Genomic DNA, 22,762 nt, shown 5'->3' on the forward strand with positions numbered 1-22,762 from the left:
GACAATTAATTCTGTTATGTCACTGAGATTGAACCACAGTTATAAAACGACAAATATCAAGTATTGAACATTGAAGATGCTGTATATTTGTATTTAGTTTTGCAAAATGGTAGGGTATCCTCTGTACTTTTCCAGTGGGCAAAATTACACTTTAGTCTTTTTTTTTTTTCCCCATCTTTTGATGACTAATTTATGGGTGTAGTCACCATGACTATATTCATACAGTAGAATTACTTTTAATGTGTCCGTCTTCTACTGATGGGGGAGATTTCATTTTGATAAACTGGTAGTTGTAGTGTTAATGTAGTTCTATATTCAGCATATGTGTTTGTCATCTTCAGTCCAGTCACTTATTAGAGTTACTATCATAGTGCATGTTAGCCAATAGATTAAGGAGAACAGTAACAATCAATGGAAAGACCTTGGTGATTTCATGAAACACTTCAGTTGGATCCTGAAAATTTTTTAATTTATGAGGGAGATCTTTCAACCTTAAATGTTGAATGATTTTACAAAATATAAATATGAAGCTGTTATAGATACTGAAAATTATAGATATGAAACTGTTTATTGTTAACTTAACAGTGGAGTGCACCGAATGATGTCTTAAAGATAATTTACTTAATTTGCAGTACTCGGAACAATTCTTGATTTTTGTTTTAGTAACAACTAAATTAAATGACATTAATTTAAATTCAGAATTTGCATGTTCTCTCAAGAGCCAAAGCATTGTTTCCACATCACAATGTGATTATTTAATAAGATAATGATAATAATCTTAAATTTAATTTAAAATGCCAGTTCTTCTTGAATTGCCATATATTTGCAGTAAAAAAATTATGACAAAATATTGACACATAGAATAGAATCATGGTTTTGCAACTGATAGCAATTTTTTGAGCCCTCAGAGTTCTCTTAGACTGAAAACAAATTTAGTTATAAATGATTGTATCCATACAGAATCTTTCTTTGTAAATAAATATGTATATATATGTATAAATTTTTCATTGCACCAAATATACCTGCATGCTACATTCATTATTTGCAGATACTATCTTGTTTGCTTTCATCCAGAGTTTGCTTAAGCTTATAAAGTTCATAAAAAACTTTATACATTCTTTTTATCATTATATAATGTAAAATGAAAAGCTGAATAAAAATGCAGAATTCTGCTCGCCTCCTGACAAAAAATACAACCAGAATGTTGGGAACTCAGAAAGCCAGTGGTATGGGGTCAAAAGGTGGATACAAATATATCAGTGACACACTTTTTTTGAGAAACAATTTTAATGTGAAATTTTATTAAATTCTAGCGAGATTACTCTATTTTTAGAACAGCAACTTCAGAAAGAGAGATTATCTCTTTAAAATCTTTCTAAAATCTAGTTTGGTTCAGATGAGCCTCGGATGTAGTCTTTCCCAATATAGTTAATTCTAGGTTTCATTGAGAATTATTTGTATCAGAAAACATACCATGGAACTTAGTCTATCATAAATATTGGTATTAAAATAATAAATGTTATCAAGGTGCATCCTTTGAACTCAAGGGTTTTTAGCAAATATGCAGAAAAATCGGCGAACATCAGCTTTTTTATATACAAAAGTGCACTGACTTTCAAAGGGTAGGGTCCTAACAAGACCATTTAAAGATGAAGTGGTTTTTGTTTTCAAATGGCAGTGATAATGATAAAAAAATTATGCTTTTTAACTAGTGGGAAAAGGCTATGTTACATTAATTTATGTAAATGATATATTTTCTCAAGTTGAACTAATAGAATTTAAATCTTCAAGGGAAAAATTAGGTATTTTATAGCTAATGATAAAATGAGGTATTTTATAGCCTTAACCCCTTCGCGCCAGGTAGCGTAAGACACTAGCTCAAATGCACGCTTATCGCGGAGGACGGCAGTGTCTTATGCGAGCATCTGTTCAGGGCTGGGGGCTTTTTTGCTATTAAGCCTAAATCCATGAAATTTCCGATTTATTGTTTAATAATGCTCTATAGAGTATTTAAACGGCTTATGCTTTATAGATATTTTTTATATATACTTTAATTACCTTATTTCTTGTTTAAATGCATATTTTACACATACTTATTATACATATTTATTTTCATTACTCACCATTTTATGAATTTTAACATTATACATCTGAAAACTAAATATATTACTTAAAATTCTTTTTTCGTATGAAAAATTTGAAAATCAGGATCTACACACAGTCCTACGTTACATTCCTTGCACTCGTAATAATGACATTGATGATGAGGACATTAATTAATTAAGGATTAATGATGATGAGGACATCTGTATGCCGACCGAAATGGCCTCATTGTCATTAGATTTGCCAAATTCTTTATGATCAGAATATATCATAGTATCATTATCACTACTATCAGAATCTGTTTCAGAATCAATATCTGAAATATTTTGCATCATTTTTGCTATTTCATGCTCAGTTAAACATTTTCGACACTTCAACATTAACAGAAAGAATTCACGTCTAACAAGATCTAATTATTTTCTAAAAACTGAACTGCAAACCAAAATACCCAACGTTTTAGCAAAAATAAAACTTCTCTACTTACAATAAACAACTACCACGTGCGAATTTAAAGAGACATCATAAATCACGGCATTTGGAAACATTTATTTCCCCTTTTGTTTATATAATCAAAAACATGTGTATGTGAGTCATGCTTCTCTCATTTCGAGTAGAAGGTCTAATGTACATGTATCTGAAACCATATGGACATACAGTGCCATCTTGTGGCAGAAATTATAGTTTTTAAAACATTCCAGGACACTGGCACAAATACGTGACAGTCGGGGCTGAACGGGAAAATGCTCTGGCATGCCTGCATGTCAGCAGAGAAAAGAGTGTGTTCATTGCTGGCACATAGACGTGACAGTCGGCGCAAAGGGGTTAATAAAAGAAAATTGATTTGTGGTGCTCATACTGCAAGAGACAAATTTTGATACATTTCTTACTTTAGAAAGTGTTTTTATAAGAAACAAATAAAAAAGTTGTTCAGTTGGTTATTAAAGATACAGCAACTCATTCGACAGATCTGAAGTATCAATTTAATGCTTATTTTCTCTAAGACTTTTCTGACTCTGAATAGATCAAAAATCCTTTTCAGTGTGTGTTACCCCAAAATTTATTTGATTTAAGCAAAAATGAACTGAGTTATCTGATGGAGAGTTAAAATTTGTTTGTAAAGAGCTTGAATTGAGCACTCTTTGGCTTCAAGTTTGAAATTAATATCCAGGACTCTCTGATGCAGCTTTAAAGGTAATTAGCATATGCCTGATTTGGGGGTTTTCCCAGTTTCTCTAAAATCTAAATACGGAAACAAATTAGCAGTAGAGCCACCTTTAAAATTTAAATTGATCAAAATTAGAGTCATAAATGATAATGGTGGTCAATTTTTCAACTAAACATTTGGAAACTACAGAGTTGATTTTCATTTCATTGTACTTGCTTTGACACTAATGTTTGTTTTGTATGAAGTAAATAAATTAACATCTTCCTGATTTTTAATATGACCTAGTGCTAGTTTTTGAGCAATCTGAAGTATAATATTGATTGTTTTTAACTTTTCAGTCAGTATGTTACTTCAATGTCCCAAGTAAGGTCACACTGCCACAAAGTTTGAATACCACTGTTCTAGGCAAATGTGTTGCAGTCATACTCAGTAGAAACTCAATGCAAGCCGCATGTTGGTTAGGAATTAAATACGTAGCACAGGTGCATGAAAAAAATGATCAAAATGGAAAAAAAGGCTTTATGCTGGTTACATTAACATATCAAGTCAAATTACAAGTTTGGCAGTAGACCATAATTGTAGTTTTTGTCTCGAATTCCATGTCAAATGTCTGCTGTTATGTAAACATATTCAATAAGTAATCACTAACATAAGTAAATTTTAAAAGTAAAAATTAGAATCATTAAAGAAGTTTTTGTAAAGAAGGTCTATTTGGAATCAGAGTTTTTATTTATTACATATCTGTATAATCTTCAGAGATATAATTAAACAATACTCTTGTCTTTGAGTGCATGGAAACAGCCATATTTTCTTTTCAAATCAATATAATTTTAATGGCATTTCTCATTAGCAAAATTACAGAAGTTTGCTCAAATGTCACAGTAGTTGAAACCGATACCTCATTTAGTAAGAAAACAAATATTTACTATGTAGTTACCTCTAAATGTTACTCTTGAGGTAGTAAAAGGGGATTGCTGAAATCTATTAATTTTAAAATGCATACATAGTTTTAAGAACTTTTATTTTTCATTTCCTGGTATACTTTGTCAGTAGGAATCTGGTGAAGATCTGTGTTATCATCTGTCAGTCAATATAGTGGTTAGTGATGCTGGTTGTCATACCGGTGGGCTCAGGTTTGAATTTCGGAGACGTCATTAATATTTGTGTACAGAAAGTGGGTGCTCAAAATACATCACAAGCTGAGAGGTTGGTAATAAGGGAAGGGGTGTGGGAACTTTCAGATTTCAACTCCTTGCCACAATGTTTTCTCTCATAAGTTTGGCAGAAGCTTAACAGTTAGCAAAGCTTAATGATATCTAGCCTACATTTAGAAATGCACAGGTGCTGGTATTGCTTCAACCTGTGTCTGACACCATCATTTGCCATCCTGATCAGCAGAGTGGTTAGTGCTCTTGGCAGCTGCATTATTAGGCTCGTTTTCGAATCCCAGAAAAGGTGTAGATGTTTGTAAGTGTATAATGCCTGTTTTGAAGGGGGCATTCAAAATATGCAATAAGCCGTCCTTCTCAAATAACTTGTGATAGGGAAATAAATGTGGGAGACCCTTAGAGTGCTCCGTCCAAGGATGCTCTTCATCGAAATTGGAGCAGAGCTTTAGCCAGTATATCGAGACTACACAATATTACCAATGATGAATAACTGATGTCCCACCTCACTTGTACCTTTACCTACCATTACCTGTTTTTAGAATTTTCAAAATCTTTACATCTATGCTTAAAATGTTGTGCTTTGTATGTATTTTGTGCTTCTGTGTTTCTGAGTCCTAAAGATTTTTCTCTAACCTTTTGTGGTGAGAATCGCTGACAATAAAGAATATTTCTCTAGGTCTGAAATATTTCTATGTTTCTGACGTATTTATGTTATCCTGTTCTTTCTGTAATGAAATTTCACATCTGTACCATGTATGAAAATTTGTAAATTGTTACAAGCTATATTATGGAGCCATTAACATAAATTTTCTGTTAATGAAAATATAGTTAGATCCATTTTTTGTAAAGAAAATAGCAGTGGCTTTAGTTTTGACATGAAAATTCATATGCTATAGAAATCCAGATTAAATTTCATTATCTGATTTAAAAATTATAAATATGTAATATAGTCCTGTTGACATATATCATTAGACTGTGTTTCTGTTCAGAATTGTACCAGCCTTAACTGGTATAATGAAAACTTTGCAATACTGGCATTGTTGGATACTATTTACCCTTAAATAAACTTACTCTTTGTAAACACATTAAATAGTCATTCATAAATATAATTGATAACATTTTAATGCAAAGTATATTCAATGCTGTCTCTGAAAATGATTAAGCTACCAATCTCAGTAAATTGAACATTTTCTTTGATGATGTTGAGTTTGATATTTACAATGAACATAATGTTATCTAGGGCAAGTCATTATGTAAAATGTGATGTTTAGGCTCTTGCAGTTCATACCATATATGATACAGCTTAAATTGTCAAAGTAAATTTACTTGTTATAGACTGTCTATGATATATAGGTTTATTCTAGCATAATACATATACTGGACGTTTGTGAATCTTGGAATAGTTTATTGTACTTTTGCGATTCCAGTTTCGAAATGAATTAAATAAAATAGGCTGTGACTGGACATTTGTGAATCTTGGAATAATTTATTGTACTTTTGCGATTCCAGTTTCGAAATGAATTAAATAAAATAGGCTGTGACAGTAGCAGCATATGTCCCATACTATGGGACACCTGCATTTTTATTATTTTATGCATTTTGATATCAAAACACAGGCCAATTAATATTATTTTCACAAAAACACATCAATGTTACATGATTTGTAAAAGTAGTTAATTTTTTGTATTTTTATCAATCTCTAAAACTCCCTCAAAAATGTTAGACATTTTCATTAATCTTAATGAAAAAAGACATAAAATATTTAAAAAAAGAACAAAAAATAAAACTATACAAATAGTTAAAAAATCAAGTATTTTTTACATTTTTTTAAGTACTAAATTTAAGTAAAATTCAAATTAGACAAAGATATTAAAATTTAAGGAAAAAACAATGATTTTTTCATTGATCATCAACCTTTAAAAAGAATGAAAATATGTTAAAAATTTAAAAAATGAATTCTTTTAATTCTAATTCTTTTAATTTATAGATATATTGTCCATTTTGTATTCCTTTATAATGAAATATAACAATAAACAGGCATTATAGTCTCTAAGATTAATTTCATTTATGGCTTTATCAGAAATTTCTCCATGTTTTTTGGAAAGATAATATTCTTTTGGTTCATTATCGACATTTAATTTAATAATGGTTGAATCTCCAAATTTTGTCTGAATTTTTCTCAATGATATTAGATCATGCTTCCATGTTCTAAATCTTTGAATTTTAAGGTTTTTGGGTAAGATCTAAATCTGTTGAATTCTTCCATCTCTATTTGTATAGAATGATTTTTTGAATGTTTTGCTCACTGACATATATTAATAAAAATTATATTATCTTTTTGAATTTAATATTCCTGTCAACCTTCAATTTTTCCCAAACCATTTCTAAATCAAGGGAAATCATATCAATTATTTTTTTAAATTATTCAATTTCAATATCATATGTATCAAGTACATAATGGAGAGTTTCTATTGAGTTGAAAGGACGATTCCCTACAACATAATTATTCTTCTTTTAATAGTTAATCTCATTATTCTTCTTCTAATAGGTAATGTAATCTTCTTAATTGATTTTTGATTTATTGGTAAAGTAATCTGATTAATATCCAAATGGTACAGTATCATAATTATCTAAAATTCTTCTTTTATCAAAATTTAATGTATATGTTTTATTCATATTAGTTACTTTTGTATCTCTATCTTTTTGTGTGTGTGATTATGGCAAAGCCTCGAGGACTATCTGCATAAGGGAAGGGATGCCTTCGTGGAGGACTTTCTAAGAGAAACTGGCTCGTATACACATTACACATGGGGAAAACCATGAAAACGCCCATGCAGCCAGCCCGTTCGCGGGATTTGAACCTCGGACCGAACTACCAGTGTTCAGCGACTTTACTGCTCGGCCGCTGGTGGGCCTCTATCTTTTTAAATTTTAAATTGACTAATTTCTACATCTATATAGTTAGTTTTTCCTGTTATTATTTTATTTCTTTCATCAAAATTGAGTTTATTTTCAGTTTCATGACTCATTTTAAATCTTTTTACTTTCCCAAATTCTTTCTTGTTATTCAAAACATAACTATAACCTTTGGATGCACCTGATATCCATGATTTGATAAAAACCTCATCGCTTCCAAGTCCATTCACCTAACATACAACCTGTTTTCACTTTATTGGTACCACCATGAATACAAATTATAGAATCTGTATCATAATAAAGTGTTTTATCTTGCAATGTGTCAAACATTTTCTAGAGTCTTATTCTAGCTGAACTGGTGGTAAAAGCCGCTATATATAAATTTGTGTTAAAATTATCTTTTACTTATTCATCTTTCATTTTAAAATTCATTTCTACACAATCATCATTCATAAATACCATATTTAAATTTTTAATTCTATCGTATTATAGGATTTCATAAAATTTTTCCAATTGCATAACATATACAGTCTGTTTCATATTTTTTCTTTGACCAAATTTACCCCATAATGAAATCAAACAAATTTGTGCTATATATCTCTTTACCTGGATTTTCTTCTATTTTCTCTAGTTTTATACCTAATTTTTTCTTAATAACCCTTTTACATTCTTCTTTACTTTCGTATTGTGTAGACCATTTATCATCCATTTCTAATTTAATTTTCAAAAACAGTTTAAAATATTCCTTAAATAAATCCTTTGTTTTATTTTTAAAGTGCCAAACTTCATATATATGTAAAATTTTATATCCTTTTTAATAACTAATTTAACTTCTTCGGTTGTCCAAGTTCCAATAAAACTTCTTTCCTCATCATTACACTGAAGTGACAAAAGTCATGGGATAGCAATATGCAAATATACAGATGGCAGTAGTATCACGTAGAAAATGTATAAATGCGAAGTGCTTTGGCAGGGTTTTCATTTGTGTTCAAGTTATTCATGTGAAGAGGCTTTGACGTGATTATGGCCGCACGACGAGAATTAACAGACTTTGAACGCAGAATGGTAATTGGAGCTAGACGCATGGGTCATTCCATTTCGGATATCGTTGGGGAATTCAACATTCCGAGATCGCAGTGTCAAGAGTGTGCCGAGAGTATCTAATTTCAAGCATAACATCCCACCATGGACAGCGCAGTGGCCGACCACCTGCACTTAACGACCGAGACCAGCGACGTCTGCGTAGAGTTGTCAATGTTCACAGACAAGCAACACTGCGTCAAATAACCACAGAAATCAATGTGGAACGTACAAGGGACGTGTCCGATAAAACAGTGCGACAAAATTTGTCTTCCTTGGGCTATGCCAGCAGAAGACCAACTCGAGTGCCTTTACTGACAGCACGACATCGCCTGCAGCGACTCTCGTGGGCTCGTGAGCATATCGGCTGGTCCCTAAATGAATGGAAAACTGTGACTTGGTCAGATGAGTCACGATTTCAGTTTTTAAGAGCTGATGGTAGGGTTCGAGTGTGGCGCAGACCCCACGAAGCCATGGACCCAAGTTGTCAACAAGGCACTGTTCAAGCTGGTGGTGGTTCCATAGTGGTCTGGGCTGTTTTTACATGGCATGGACTCGGTCCTTTGGTGCAACTGAACCGATCATTGACTGGAAATGGATACCTTCAGCTACTTGGAGATCACTTACAGCCATTCATGGACTTCACATACTCAAACAGCGATGGGATTTTTATGGATGACAATGCGCCATGTCGCCGAGCCACAATTGTTTGCGATTGGTTAGAAGAACATTCTGGACAATTCCAGCGAATGATCTGGCCAACTAGATCGCCCGACATGAATCCCATCGAACATTTATGGGACATCATTGAGAGGTCAGTTCGTGCCCAAAACCCTGCACCGTCAACACTTTTACAGTTATGGACATCTATAGAGGCATCATGGCTCAATATTCCTGCAAGGGACTTCCAACGACTTGTTGAGTCCATGCAATATTAAGAGGTATCTCATGACTTTTGTCACTTCAGTGTATGTTGACATTCTTTATTTCTAATTTCATAACATTCTTCACATTTTCTCTTTTCTACAATAGTTTAAAAATGTTTACATTTAACAGCTTTTGAAAATGTTTTAATGCCGCAGCGCGCAATGAATTGGAAGTTGATATGTCAGCACTATCCTTATCCAGGGTTGCCATGCTACCTGGAAAACCGGAAAAAGTCAGGGAATTCGGAAACTGACCAAAAAATTCAGGGAATTTAAGTGTTTTAGTCAAAATCTGGAAAAGTCGGGGAATTTCATACAACGATCCCGCCAAAAAAGGCGAGTTTTGCGCCGACGTCGGAAGAGATCACTTTTTTGGCGAATTGTGTATCACGTGAGTGTCATTCGAGCAGCTGGCATAGAGCCAATTTTCGCAGCTCCAATTTGATTGTCTTTTTAAAAAGGCAAAGCAAGTTTCCCGCAACTTTTGGTTTCCAGTAACCTCGAGAATCGCAAGTGCAGTGCATGAACTAAAGAAAGTACCTGTTCTCGTATAAAACAAAATGGGTTTAATCCTAGTATACGGTACCATGAAGATTAGAATTTAAAAAAATATGTATTATAAAGAAGGAAAACCTCTCTGCAACAGACGTGGCTCGGTTCCATCATAGCGGGAAACAGCTGTGCATGCGCGATATATCTGTCGCCAAAGCTCGAAACCGGTGTCGAAGTTCGAAGGTCACGTTATCAAGAGTTCATAAAATGAATATCGTTTAAAATGTCTTTAAAGGAAAAGAAAATATTTTTTGGCGCAAGTAAATTAATTCATGGATTAGTTATTTTGAGGGAAGGAAAAATCTACAAAAATCCGTTTTTAAAATTATTGCGAAAAATCCAAGAAAAAATGTTCTTTGATAAAATGTTTCTACTTAGATTTTTTGCAATAATTTAAAAACGGATTTTCGTAGTTTTCTTTTTTGTCAAAGAATGTTTCTTCTTAACACGTGTTTCTCAATTTCCTGTACACATCACAGAGAGGGAAATTCTGGCTGTTCTGTCGTCAAATCCCTTGGCAAATTTTTCCTCCGCTTTTTATTAATCTCCATGTATGGTACAGCGGGATTTGGCGACAAGATGATAAGCAGTAAACGGGTCATTTTGTTCTTGGCGACAATTTTCAAAATCATGCGAAGGCCATATCGTATACTAGGATTTTACCGCAAAATCTTTTTTTTTTTTTTTTCTTTTCTTTTCTTTTTAATAAATACCTTGTCATTTTGCAGTAAAATAAAAAATAGTAATCAATCATCTAGGATAACCACGTAATATAACTATATTCGCTAACATATCGTTGATTATTCTAATTAAATTTTTATGTAATTATCTTTATTTTTATGTTATTCATATCATTTAATGTTGCTTCTTCCCTCTAAATTTATTTATCATTAGTAAATAATATTTCCAAATTTCAGGAAATTTTCTCTGTCATAATTCTGAAATTAATTCTGGCAGTATGATGACATCACGAAATTTAATGCACATATATTTTTTCCTAATGTATGCTGCGAAATAAATATAAAATACCTCAATTTAGTAAAAAAAATCATTAAATAGATTTCTTTCTTTCGTTTAGCTGCAGAATGTCTGCAAAAAAAGCCTTATTTTATTCCAGATTGGGCAGATTCTAATCTCAATCTTCAGTGGAGAAAACAACACCTATTATAATTATATTTGTGTTTTCAAGTGTTAAGGTGCCTTTTAAGAATACACCTCACACAAATTAAATTTACCTAAAATCTAACCTAACTTTTAGCATTGCGTTGTGATTTATAAGAACCGGATTAGCCTTGTGTTGAACTGGGGATGATCATGAGTAATAATTAAATAAAACGTACAGTTGTTATCCAATGTATATATCTTAAATTTTATTAAGTTTTTTTAAGTGGAAAAGTAAACAAAATTATCAAACAAAGTGAATTTGCTACACAGTACAAGTAATACCATAATTAATTTACCTCTTAGCACAGCCAACGTACATTACGCGGATAGACTGGAATTTTCTCGAAACATACCTGGAAAACCTGGAAAAGTCAGGGAATTTCATTCTCCTGTTTGAGTGGCAACCCTTATCTTCACGGCAGATGTTTTCATTTTATTTGGCTTATAATTCCTTAGTAAATGTAGTATTTCATCTCGATGTACTTCGTCTTTGATATGATTTAAATCTAATTCCTCGTCATTATAATTCGCTTCGGATAGTGAAGAAAGTGACACAGAGGTTATTGAAAACGAAAAAATTTTGGTTGACAAATTAGTCGGTATTCTCAACACAGCAATTATAGGACTTGAACAGCGGAACTTTGTAACTGAACAAGAAATTATGTCTGTTTATAGAATTAAAGAGAAAGTATTATCACATAAAACGAAGCAACTTAAACAACTTACATTGAAAGAAATGTTTAATAAAGTAAACAAATAAATATTAAGCTTTTTTTTTTTTGTAAATTTTGATACCCTTTAGATCATAATTGTTCTTTATTTCATAAATTACGGTTTCATATTTTTAAATTTATAATTTCTGCATGCCATCTTGTCAGATTTAAACTGATGATCTATAATCCGGAAGTCTCGACAAGTCCGGATTAACGACTTTGACTGTACTTGACTAAAATTAATTTTTACTTGAGTAAATTTTCTGTTAATAAATGGATTCAAATCAATTAGAAAAAGAACATGAGAAAAAAACTTAGACAGGAATTAAAGCAAAATGTTGAAAAAGTAATATTAGATAAAGAAATTAGAAAAACTGGAGATACCAATTGAGAGAAAAACAGAGTTGCCAACTCTCCCGATTTAGGCGGGAGACCCCCGATTTTCGACCGCTCTCCCGCCAACCCGATTTACAATATATTTCTCCCGACTTTTTCTTATTCTTAAAATTTCTCACGATTTTTATGGAACTTGGCTTAATTACTTTGTTATATGAACCAAAAAAAAAAGTGGATTTGGACATCTGAAAGCAATTGAATTTTCTCTAGATTATATCTAAAACAAAACCTTGCGAATTAGATAACTTCTGCTTTGTGAGTGAGAGCATATACGTATCCGGAAACTTCGTTCTCCAGTTCTCCAATGGGCATCGTGCTCAACCTGCGTGTCATCTGGCATATATTAGCCAATGAGGACAAAGCAAGCTGTTATTTGGATGTTCTTTAGTTACTTCTTCGGTAGCTTCTTTAGTTACTTCTTCTCATTTTGTCCTGAGTTGTGTGAGTACACGTGCCTTCAGGAAATAGTTTTAGAAATTATCATCTTTTGTTATGTCTGTGAGAAAGGTGAAATACTCGTGTACGTTTAAAAAATCGTGCACAGTTGACTTTCTTTCCATTATTTTCTCAAGGAAATGTAATAAATTTGCGATGTGTACCGCCTGTCGTTGCGATTTTTCGATTTCGCTTTTGGAAGGGCGGATGTTCAAAAAAATGTGCGTACACAAAAACACAAGGACAACAGGAGTTGTTTTGAAAAAAACGAAAAATTAAATTTTTCTTCGGAAACAAAGGATAAAAAAGTTATCAATGCAGATTATCTGTTCTCTGCCTTTTTGCTAGAGCACAACCTGCCACTGAATGCATCGGATCACGCTGCAGCTTTATTTAGAAAAATGTTTCCCGATAGTGAAATCGATAAGAAATACTCAAGAATTAAAACAGGTGCAATTGTTAAAGAACTGGATTTTAAAAATAAATCTTCAGTTATTGATTGCATTAAAACAGCTCCGTTCTGCCTCTCTACGGAAGCAATAATACCAATTCAAAACTATATCCAATTGTTGTTTCTTTTTTTAATCCAGAGTCTTTAGAAATTGAGTGCAGTTTACTTTCTGTCCCCACTTTAGAAGGACATTTGACAGGTTTTAATATAGCACAGCTAATTATTAAAACTTTAAAAGAAAATGCGGTTCCTCTGGATAATTGCTTAGCACTTGGTGCCGATAATGCACCAGTATTGGTAGGCTTGAAGACTGGTGTTGCAGGCATCTTGAGAAAGGAAAATTCAGATTTGCAGATTATGAGGTGCACCTGTCACCTCTTAAATTTAGCAGCTGAAAAAGGGGCAGCTTCTTTACCAATAAATGCGGATGAACACATTGTTGATATTTATTATTATCTTGAAAGGAGTTCTAAAAGGAAGGAAAAATTGAAACAGTTCCAAAGCTGCATAACAGCAGTTTACAATTAGAAAACTTGGATGAAGTTATAAAATCAGCTAGGACTGACACCCAGTGGAGTTTAATTAGAAAACTGAAAGATGCTGGTGGAATTTTAAAATATAGTGAACTGTCTAGAATTATGTTGGCCATCTTGACAGTTTCCCATAGTAATGCAGAGTGTGAAAGGATTTTCAGTGTTGTTGGAAAATGAGGATTAAATTTAGATCTAATATTAGTGATGACAAATCAGAAAAACTTTTATTAAGCGAAAGCAGGCCTATGTGGCAATTGCTAGGAACAAAATTATGAAGTTTCTTTCTTAAAGAAAGCAAAATCTGCCACTGTTTATAACATTTGTACAAAAACTGATTTAAAGTGGTGTTTTTTTTTTTTTTTTTTTTTTTTTTTTTTTTTTTTTTTTTTTTTTTTTACGATGCAAGTAATAAAAATGTTTTTTATGTGTCTGTGTTGTTTGCATTTAAGAATTAGTTACTATTTAAAGTTAATTCATTATCAAAAACTATATTTTCATCATTTAAAAAGTCTTTTTAACATTGTGAAAAATCTCCTGATTTTTGAGTGTTATAGGTTGGCAAGTATGGAAAAATTAGGAGTTCAAAAAGTATTGCAAGAATTCCATAAACCTGTTTCTAAAGAGATAGAAAAATATGAGAAATCAAATAAAGAAGTTTTAAAAAATTATTCAAGATATTTTACAAAATATATCTTTTTCTCCCTTAAAATTGTCAAGACCTGAAATTGAATATGATTTTAGAAATTTTATTTCAAGAAAAATCTTCAACATGTACATAAACTATGCTTAAAGGAAATAATATATTAGATTCTTTAATTGATACTGGTTTTGATAAAAATCTTATTAATGAATTGCGTTTTAGATTACATAGCAAATTTTTGAAGGAAAATAAGGAAAAGGTTTCAGACGCATTAAATAGGGCAAAGTCTATGAAAAGAGAAAAATCTTATGTTAAAGGATCATCTGGGTCAGCTATTGCCCAATTGAAAGACCCGCTTATCAAAGAAAAACACAGAGATAAAAACTAACTTTGAAAACATCACTATAATCAGATGGACGCTTATATAAAAAAATTGAGCCAAATTGAGTGGGTCACTTCCAAAGAAAAGATGATGACAGGGCAAGTTTTAGACAGTTTAGATATTTTGTCAGATTTAACAGATAAAATTCCTCCTATCGTTTAAATACCTAAAAGAATATTCAATCAAATAGTTTTATTGTTAATTATGTTATTAAAAAATTGTACTGTGAATGAAACAGATGTAAAGCAATATTTTAATAAATTTTTATCCTAATAAATGAGTAATTATATGAAAAAGAAAGTACATTTGAGTGTTGGACAGATTAATACAGTTGAGTGTTGGACAGATTAATAAATTGAAATCTGCAGGAGAAGAAATAGCTTTACAGGTTGATCAAACTAGAACTCTCAGTTATGATTTATATTTAACAAAAATGCAAATTATTCAACGTAATAATGGTAAAAGAATTATTCTAAGTAAAACACAACTTTTAAATCAAGTAAAAAATATAAAGAGGGTGGTTCATCATTATTTTGTATTTTGAAACAAATTAAACGACCGATTTTAAATGAACTTATCAAATATATAAATATGCCTAATCTACTTGAAATGTTCAAAAACATTTAAATTTGGATCTGGAAATCTTTCATACACAAAAATAAAAAAATCGGCTTTAGGAAAAAATGAAAGATTATTACAATTTTTCAATAATTTGGATAAATTAAAGAAAGAACAACCTGAGGTTTTTGGTGGTTTTTTTACCATTCTTAATACCTATTTTAACATCTTTAGGTGTAGGAGCTGCAAGTGGGATTGTAGCTTGGGGAACTAAAAAAGTGTTATATAAAATTTCAGGACATGGAGTTTTTCAGCCTTTTGAATATAATTATGGATATGGCGTGAATAAAAAAAATGGAATATTGAGATAACTAATGCATGAATATTAGGTAAAACAATTTATGAAAATATGAAAAAGGATTTAGTGGGGTTTATACACCAGATTCATTTCCTGAAAAAATATTAAAAAATTTAAAAATCGGGTTATTAATTTGGATGTTTCAAAAGGTCCAGGTACGCATTGGGTTTGTTATTATAGTGATCCAAAATATGAATTTATTGAATATTTGGATCCATTTAGTGAATATATTGCAGAGGCATTAGGTATTTTTTGGGAAGCCAGAGAGATGAAAAATGAGCAAACGCCTTCGCCGGGAATCGAACCACAGACCTCTGAAACGCCGGCCCAGCGTGCAGAACCACTACACCATGAAAGCACGCTAGGAAGGCGGGAAAAATACCTTATATACTCCCTCTTTTAAAGGGCAATTGGGGTTTTTAGGGGACCCAATCGCCAAATCCTGGGTGTGGAGAGTCATTATCCACACCCTTTTAGTTCGAGCGCCACTGTAGAGGCATTAGGATTTTCGAAGCAGGAGAAATGAAAAATTAGCAACCGCCTTTGCTGGGAATCAAACCACGGACCTCTGAAATTCCGGCCCAGCGTGCAGAACCACTACACCACAAAGGCACACTGGGAAGGTGGGAGAAATACCTTATAAAATATAGAACAATATAAGATTAAAAAAAAGATTACTTTTCTAAAAATATTAAAACTTTTCTTATTAAATCGAATAAAAAAACATATTGGCCATAATGATAGTTTTTTTACAAAAACCAACATCTGCAAAATGTGGATTATTTTGTATGAAATATATAAGAGAGAAATAAAGGTAAATCACCTCAAAAAGTATTATTGTTATTTATGTAAAAACCAAGCAATTATAATGAAAAATTTGTTCTAGAAAAGTATATATATATATTTTTGTTTATAATAAATGGTATGTAAAAAAAAATATTTATATTCTTAAAGAAACAAACGGTAAAGGTGGTATTAGAGGAGGAGATCTTTTTGAATATATAGAAGATAAATTTAATCCTCCTGAATTGCATTTACATGGTTATCAGTATTAAGGGCCTTATACAAAATATAAAAAAAGAGAAGAATGTGGTGATCCTGGAATCAATAGAGTTGATAAAGAATGTAAAAAAACATGATTTTGCTTATAGTAAAACAAAAGATAAAAATGAAAGACATGTAGTGGATCGGGAATTTTTAGTAGATAATATTCCTGATCCAACATTTGGAGAAAGAACAGCCAGAGGAGTCATTAAACCAATTATTTAAGCAAAATTGAAATTAGGATTGGGATTGGAAGACCTTAAGATATATTGTATTACATGTAAAGAGAAAACAGATAATAAAAATTATCATGAAATGACTTCTAAAAGTGGAAGATTAATGGGAAAATGAAATTGCGTAAAATGTGAAAGTAAAAAGATTGTTTTTTTTAGGAAAAAGGACTTAAAAATCCTTGAGTCAACCTATTATAATCCTGAAAAAAGTTACTGTGGAATTGATGAATTAAAAAGAACAAGATGTTCTAAAAAAGATGTTGAAGCATTTTTATATAGACAAGATGAATATACGTGACACAAACCTGTTATTCATACATTTAAAAGAAAAAGAGTTTATGTTTCAAATAGTAATAATCAATTTGATGCTGATTTGTTATTTGTTAAAAATTATAGTAAATATAATGATTGAACCAAATATTTATTAACAGTAAACCCACGCATTTAATAAATATGCATGGGTTTTTCCTATAAAAAGAAAAACATCCAAAAAAGTAGTCGAAGGTTTTAAAAAAGTTTTTAAAGAAAGAATACCAGAATTTATTTTGACGGATAAGGGTACTGAATTTACAGGAAAAGGTACTCTAAAACTATTTAAAGGTTATAACATAAAATGGTTTACCACCAAAAATAAAGAAATCAAGTCGGCAAGCAGAAAATTTTAATAAAATCATCAGACGAAAAATTTAAAAATATTTACACGCAAATAATATGAATACATATTTGGACATATTATCCAAATTAATTTAAAATTATAACAAATCATATCATAGATCTGTAAAAATGACACCTATCGAAGCCAGTAAACCTGAAAATGAAATAAAAGTTTATTATAATATATGCTAATCCATTGCACAAAAGTCCTAGAAGACTTAAATATAAAATAGGAAATCGTTTCAGAATATCGAAATTTAAAACAATTTTTTTCTAAAGGTCCAACTTTTACAGAAGAGATTTTTATTATATCAGATGTTATAAAATCAAAAATACATCCATATGTATACAGTTGTAGAATAAAAGACTTAAATGGTGAAAAAATTGAAGGAATATTTTATGAAAATGAAATGGTCAAATATAATAAAAAAGATGTTTGCAAGTTTGGAAAAAATATTAAAAAAGAAGGGAAATAAATATTTAGTAAAATGGTTAGGATATCCTAATGAATTTAACAGTTTGGTAATTGAACAAGATCTTTTATCTCTAATTAAATGAATGAATATCGATTATATAGAAGTAAAAAAATTAAAAATTTTATATTAACTGATATTAATAAATCAGACTGCATGAAATTGGATAAAATATTATGTAAAATAAAAGGCTCAGGATTTAAAAAATTACCTAGGTTTTATTCTTAATAAATGGAAAATTATCGTGACTTAACAAAAAAACTTTTATCATTATGATGATAATATAGAGAGTAAAGAATTCATGGTATTAGAAAAAGCAAATGCAGAATATAGTCAAGTTAGTAAATATGAATTTTTATCCAAAATAAAGAAGCAAGAATATTACTTTCAGAGTCTTATATTCAAATAAAATTTTAAATTCTAAAGAATAATGACAATTCTATAGGTAATGATAATGTTACAGCAAATTGAGGATTAGGCTTATTTACTGGTAAAAAACTGACAATAGGTGGTAAAGCCATTGAACATACTAGTGCTTACTTTTCTATTATACAACAAGTTATAAGACTTGGTGAATATACACATGATTATACAACAACACAACCCACTGATATGTTTTGTAGTTTTGATACGAGTAATCATCCTAATCGAGTAAATTATGTCATTAAAGATGATGGATCCGTAACAGACCAAATGACCGTCACTGAAATAATTAGTAAATTAAAAGCTGAAAAAAATGGAAACTATAACAAAGGATTTGATAAAAGATGGAAAATAACAAAAAATAGTTAATCCATTACAATGTGGCTATCACTAGGTCAAATTTTTGATTTTCTAAAATATTTCAGGAAAGCAATAACAGGTTTCCTATTAAAAATAGAATTTGATAGAGAAAAAAATAATGCAAATATGATATATACGGATGTTGCTAATCCTAATTATGAAATAGAAATTGAAGATTTATCTCTCATTTTAGCTCATGTTAAGTTTAAAAATAATGCAGAAATATTATGTAAGCAATTACTGTTAGCCGACCAGCCTATAGATATTCATTGGAATCGATTAAGTCTAATGTAATTAAAAAAGCACAATTTGGATCATATCCTATACACACTACATCGAAGGAAGTTTTAACATTATATGTTGTTCCCCAATATGCGAAAGGAAATGAAAATTATTAAAAAAATATGGTATTTGATCATTTAGGTATGACCGAGTGTTGGGTTATGATAAATTCAAAAGTCCTACCATCTGAAAAATATAACATGGATTTTTCTAATAAAGAATGGAATAAACTGTATGAAGTTTTTCTAGAAATTATGAATAATAGAAACAGAGAAACAGGGTGTATGATGGATTATTTATCATATGGTAAATTATATCCTATTATCGCTTTTGATCTATCCCATCATGAAAATTATATAACTGTAGGAAACTTAACACTAAATTTTCATTATAAATTAAAACAAGTAATTGCTAAAAACTATATACTTTATTGTTGAAAAAAATAAAACACAATTAAATATGAAAGAACAAAAAGTTATATTAATTGATAATATAGAAGAGTAATAGTTTTTTTAACTCTAATAAATGATTGCTATTTATCTATCTTTTAATGATAAAAGAAAAACTGGTCCACCTGGAGAATGTTTTAAATTAACTAATGATGGAAATTATGATATGGATTATAAAATTTTGAAAAATTGTAAAAATCCTATATATGATCAGGATGTTAGCACAAATATATATGTTTTGAGTGCCTTGGCAAATGTAAGATAAGTTGATTTAAATAAATATAATATTCATAAGAGTTTTTTGAATTTTGTTAATGAAACAGCCAAGAAAATACAATCATTAGATCAAAGTATTAGAAAAGAAATTGATAATTATTTACATTAAAAAAAAAGACGATGTTTTTAATGCAAAAGATAAGCGGATCGGAAATGTGAAAGATCCATTAAATGATAAACATGTATGTAATAAAAGATATTTAGAAAAGAATGCAATAACATTAATGACAAAAGAGAATAATAAAATTATAACAAATGTAGCTAATCCTGTTAATGATATGGATGCTGTTAATAAAAGATATGTAGATAAAGTGTTTCTTTTAACTGTAAATAAATTAGATGACAAAGGTAATATAACATTTAAAAAGGTTAAAAGTTATTATTTTCAGAAGATTTTAAAACTTAATATGGATATGGCCATATTAAGTTATAAAAAATTTAAAAAGATAGACATATTATTATCAATCGGTATATTTGTGTTAAGTGCATCAGGTTTATCAGCTTTTGCATATATACCTCTTACAGCTTTAAGTATAGGTGCAGCAGTTCTTGAAATCAATCGAGAAAGTAACAATATTTCAGAAAGAAAAGAATACAGACGTTGTTATAAATTTGATAAACAATTATTAAATTTACTGAAAGCTAAATCAGTTACTGAAGAAAAAGTTTATCTAAGAGAGTGAGATTTAATAAATACTTTAAAATATTTTCCTGTTGAAAAATATGTAAAAGAAGAACAATTATATGGATATAAATATATTCGTAAATCTAAAGATTTTTCATCCCAATAAATAGATGTTAACTGGGTGAAGTTCCTAAAAACTCAATTTTAAGTGAAGATTTAATTAGAAATTTTGAAAATGCAGTTAGTTGGCAATTGATATCAAAAATTACCAGAGCCATTTATTAGTGAATATAGAGATAAAGCAGATTGAGAAAATATATCAGCTTATCAGAATCTATCTGCGCCGTTTATGATTATGCATGAAAATTAAACTAAATGGGATATTATATCTAGGTCTAAAAAATTATCTGAAAAATTTATTTTAGACAATGAAGATAAAGTAAATTGGGATGGCATCAGAATATCAAACTTTAAGTAATAATTTTATTTTACAAAATTTTGAAAAATTAAATATGAAATTAGTTTCTAGATATCAAATATTATCAGAAAATACTATCGAAGAATTAAAAGATGTAGTCGATTGGAATGAAATTATGAAATATCAAAGTCTAACTGAAAACTTTAAATAAACATGAAGATAAAGTTGATTGGTGTAACCCGGAATTATATAAACAATTATCTGAAAATTTTATTAAAAGACACAGTGAGAGAATTCATATTAAACTATTGGCACATATATGTGTGGGTCTTAATTGGAATTATATATGATAAAAGAATAATTTTTAATATTTTTCAGGGGGGATATATCCCACCCTGGATTTCTTTCACTTTTTAATATATTTTCATTCTTTTTAAAGGTTGACGAACAATGAAAAAATCATTGTTTTTCTTAAATTTTAATTTGTTTTGTCTAATTTCCATTTTTCTTAAATTTGGAAAAATGTTAAAAATACTTGATTTTTTAACTATTTTTATATTTTTTTCTTTTAAGTATTTTATTTCATTAAAATTAATGAAAATTTTGTCTTAAAAATGTTTTGATGAAAATACTAAAAATTCACTATTTTTACAAATCATGAAAAATTTATGTGTTTTTGTGATAATAATATTAATTGTTCTGTGTTTTTATACTAAAATGGGTAAAATAATAAAAATGCAGGTGTCCCATAGTATGGGACATATGCTGCTGACAGTTGTGGTCACATTGTAGTAAAAGTATGAAAAATTAAAATTTTTATTTGGCTGTCTGTACAGAAATTTCAGTAGTGTCTTACCCATCTATTTTTTCGGGGAATGCCCATAACATTAAAAAAAAAAGCAGAACTTTGAAAAAGTATGACTTTTAACTGAAAAACAAAGGTAAGTATATAATTTTTAGGGCTTGTTTGAAGGAATTTTTGACTTGTTCTTTTTATACAAATGTAACTTTAAAAATCCATGCTTCTACTTTATAATACTTTTTTTCGGTAATATAAAAAGACTCCATTTATAAATTTGCATTTGAAAACTTGACATGTTCAACTGTCTTTAACATCGTTTGTATCCAAAAAATTTAGAGGATGATAAATTGAAATTTTAACTCTTAAATTTGGCTACAGAAACATTTTTCCCCCTTTAGGTTTTTAAGGACCTACATGAAAATTCAGATTTATACAAGATAAGAATTTTCATAGTCCACTTAACATTACTGATTTATTTCTTAAACTGTAATCTTCCTTGAATGATTATCACTAATCATTCAAGGAAGTCATGATTTTTTTTAAAACGTCACATATAATCTTTGTAGTTATATAAGTTTATTTTCCAGTATATGTTTGAATATTTTGATTGTTATTCACCTCAATCTTTTTTTACAGGGTTTTCATAAGCTAAGAGAATTTATAATAACTCAGCATCCACTGCCTAGCACAGTTGCTGACTTTTGGCAAATGGTGTTTGATCACAATTCACAAATAATTGTTGTACTTTCTTCAGTTGATGATAAAGTAAGTGTATTTAGCATAGTAGTATTAATAGCTTAATTGTAGAGTACTAAAAATTAGTTTTTATAAATCAGTGGCTAGTTTGAGTATTGATAAATTATGCACGTATTCAGACATAAATTTCCACTTGGCAACGCTTTTTACACACACACACACACACACACAAAAAAAAAAAAAAAAAAAAAAAAAAAACCTGCTGTAAATAGCATTTTATTCAATAATTTCTGTACAACTCTTGAGGTTTTTTTTTTAATTCAAACATATTTCGATGTCTATCTAAAACAAATATTTGAAGGGAATGAATAAGCCTGCCAAATGCAAAATATAATCTGCCATCTGTTCTTTTGAGCATTTTATTTTAGTTTCTTCTATAAAATGATTTCAACCAGCATTATGTAATGTCTCAGAACCAACATGGAA

General features: G+C 30.0%; 1 protein-coding gene across 3 annotated transcripts in view; it reads left to right on the plus strand.

Annotated features, from left to right (window-relative positions):
- Ptp99A (Protein tyrosine phosphatase 99A) overlaps positions 1–22,762 on the plus strand; it is a 391,659-nt gene that overhangs the window by 347,054 nt on the left and 21,843 nt on the right. For 2 of the 3 annotated variants that reach the window (XM_085807688.1, XM_085807689.1), the window contains one exon: positions 22,217–22,345. In XM_085807688.1, coding sequence (XP_085663814.1) covers positions 22,217–22,345 — 129 coding nt within the window. Of the gene's footprint in view, positions 1–3,606; positions 3,956–22,216; positions 22,346–22,762 lie in introns of those variants that run through there. The other variant, XM_085807691.1, reaches the window with a different exon arrangement.

The sequence above is a fragment of the Stegodyphus dumicola genome, chromosome X1, assembly GCF_044657685.1.
Source record: "Stegodyphus dumicola isolate Sdum_Otavi_A_Nest chromosome X1, ASM4465768v1".
NCBI lineage: Eukaryota > Metazoa > Arthropoda > Arachnida > Araneae > Eresidae > Stegodyphus > Stegodyphus dumicola.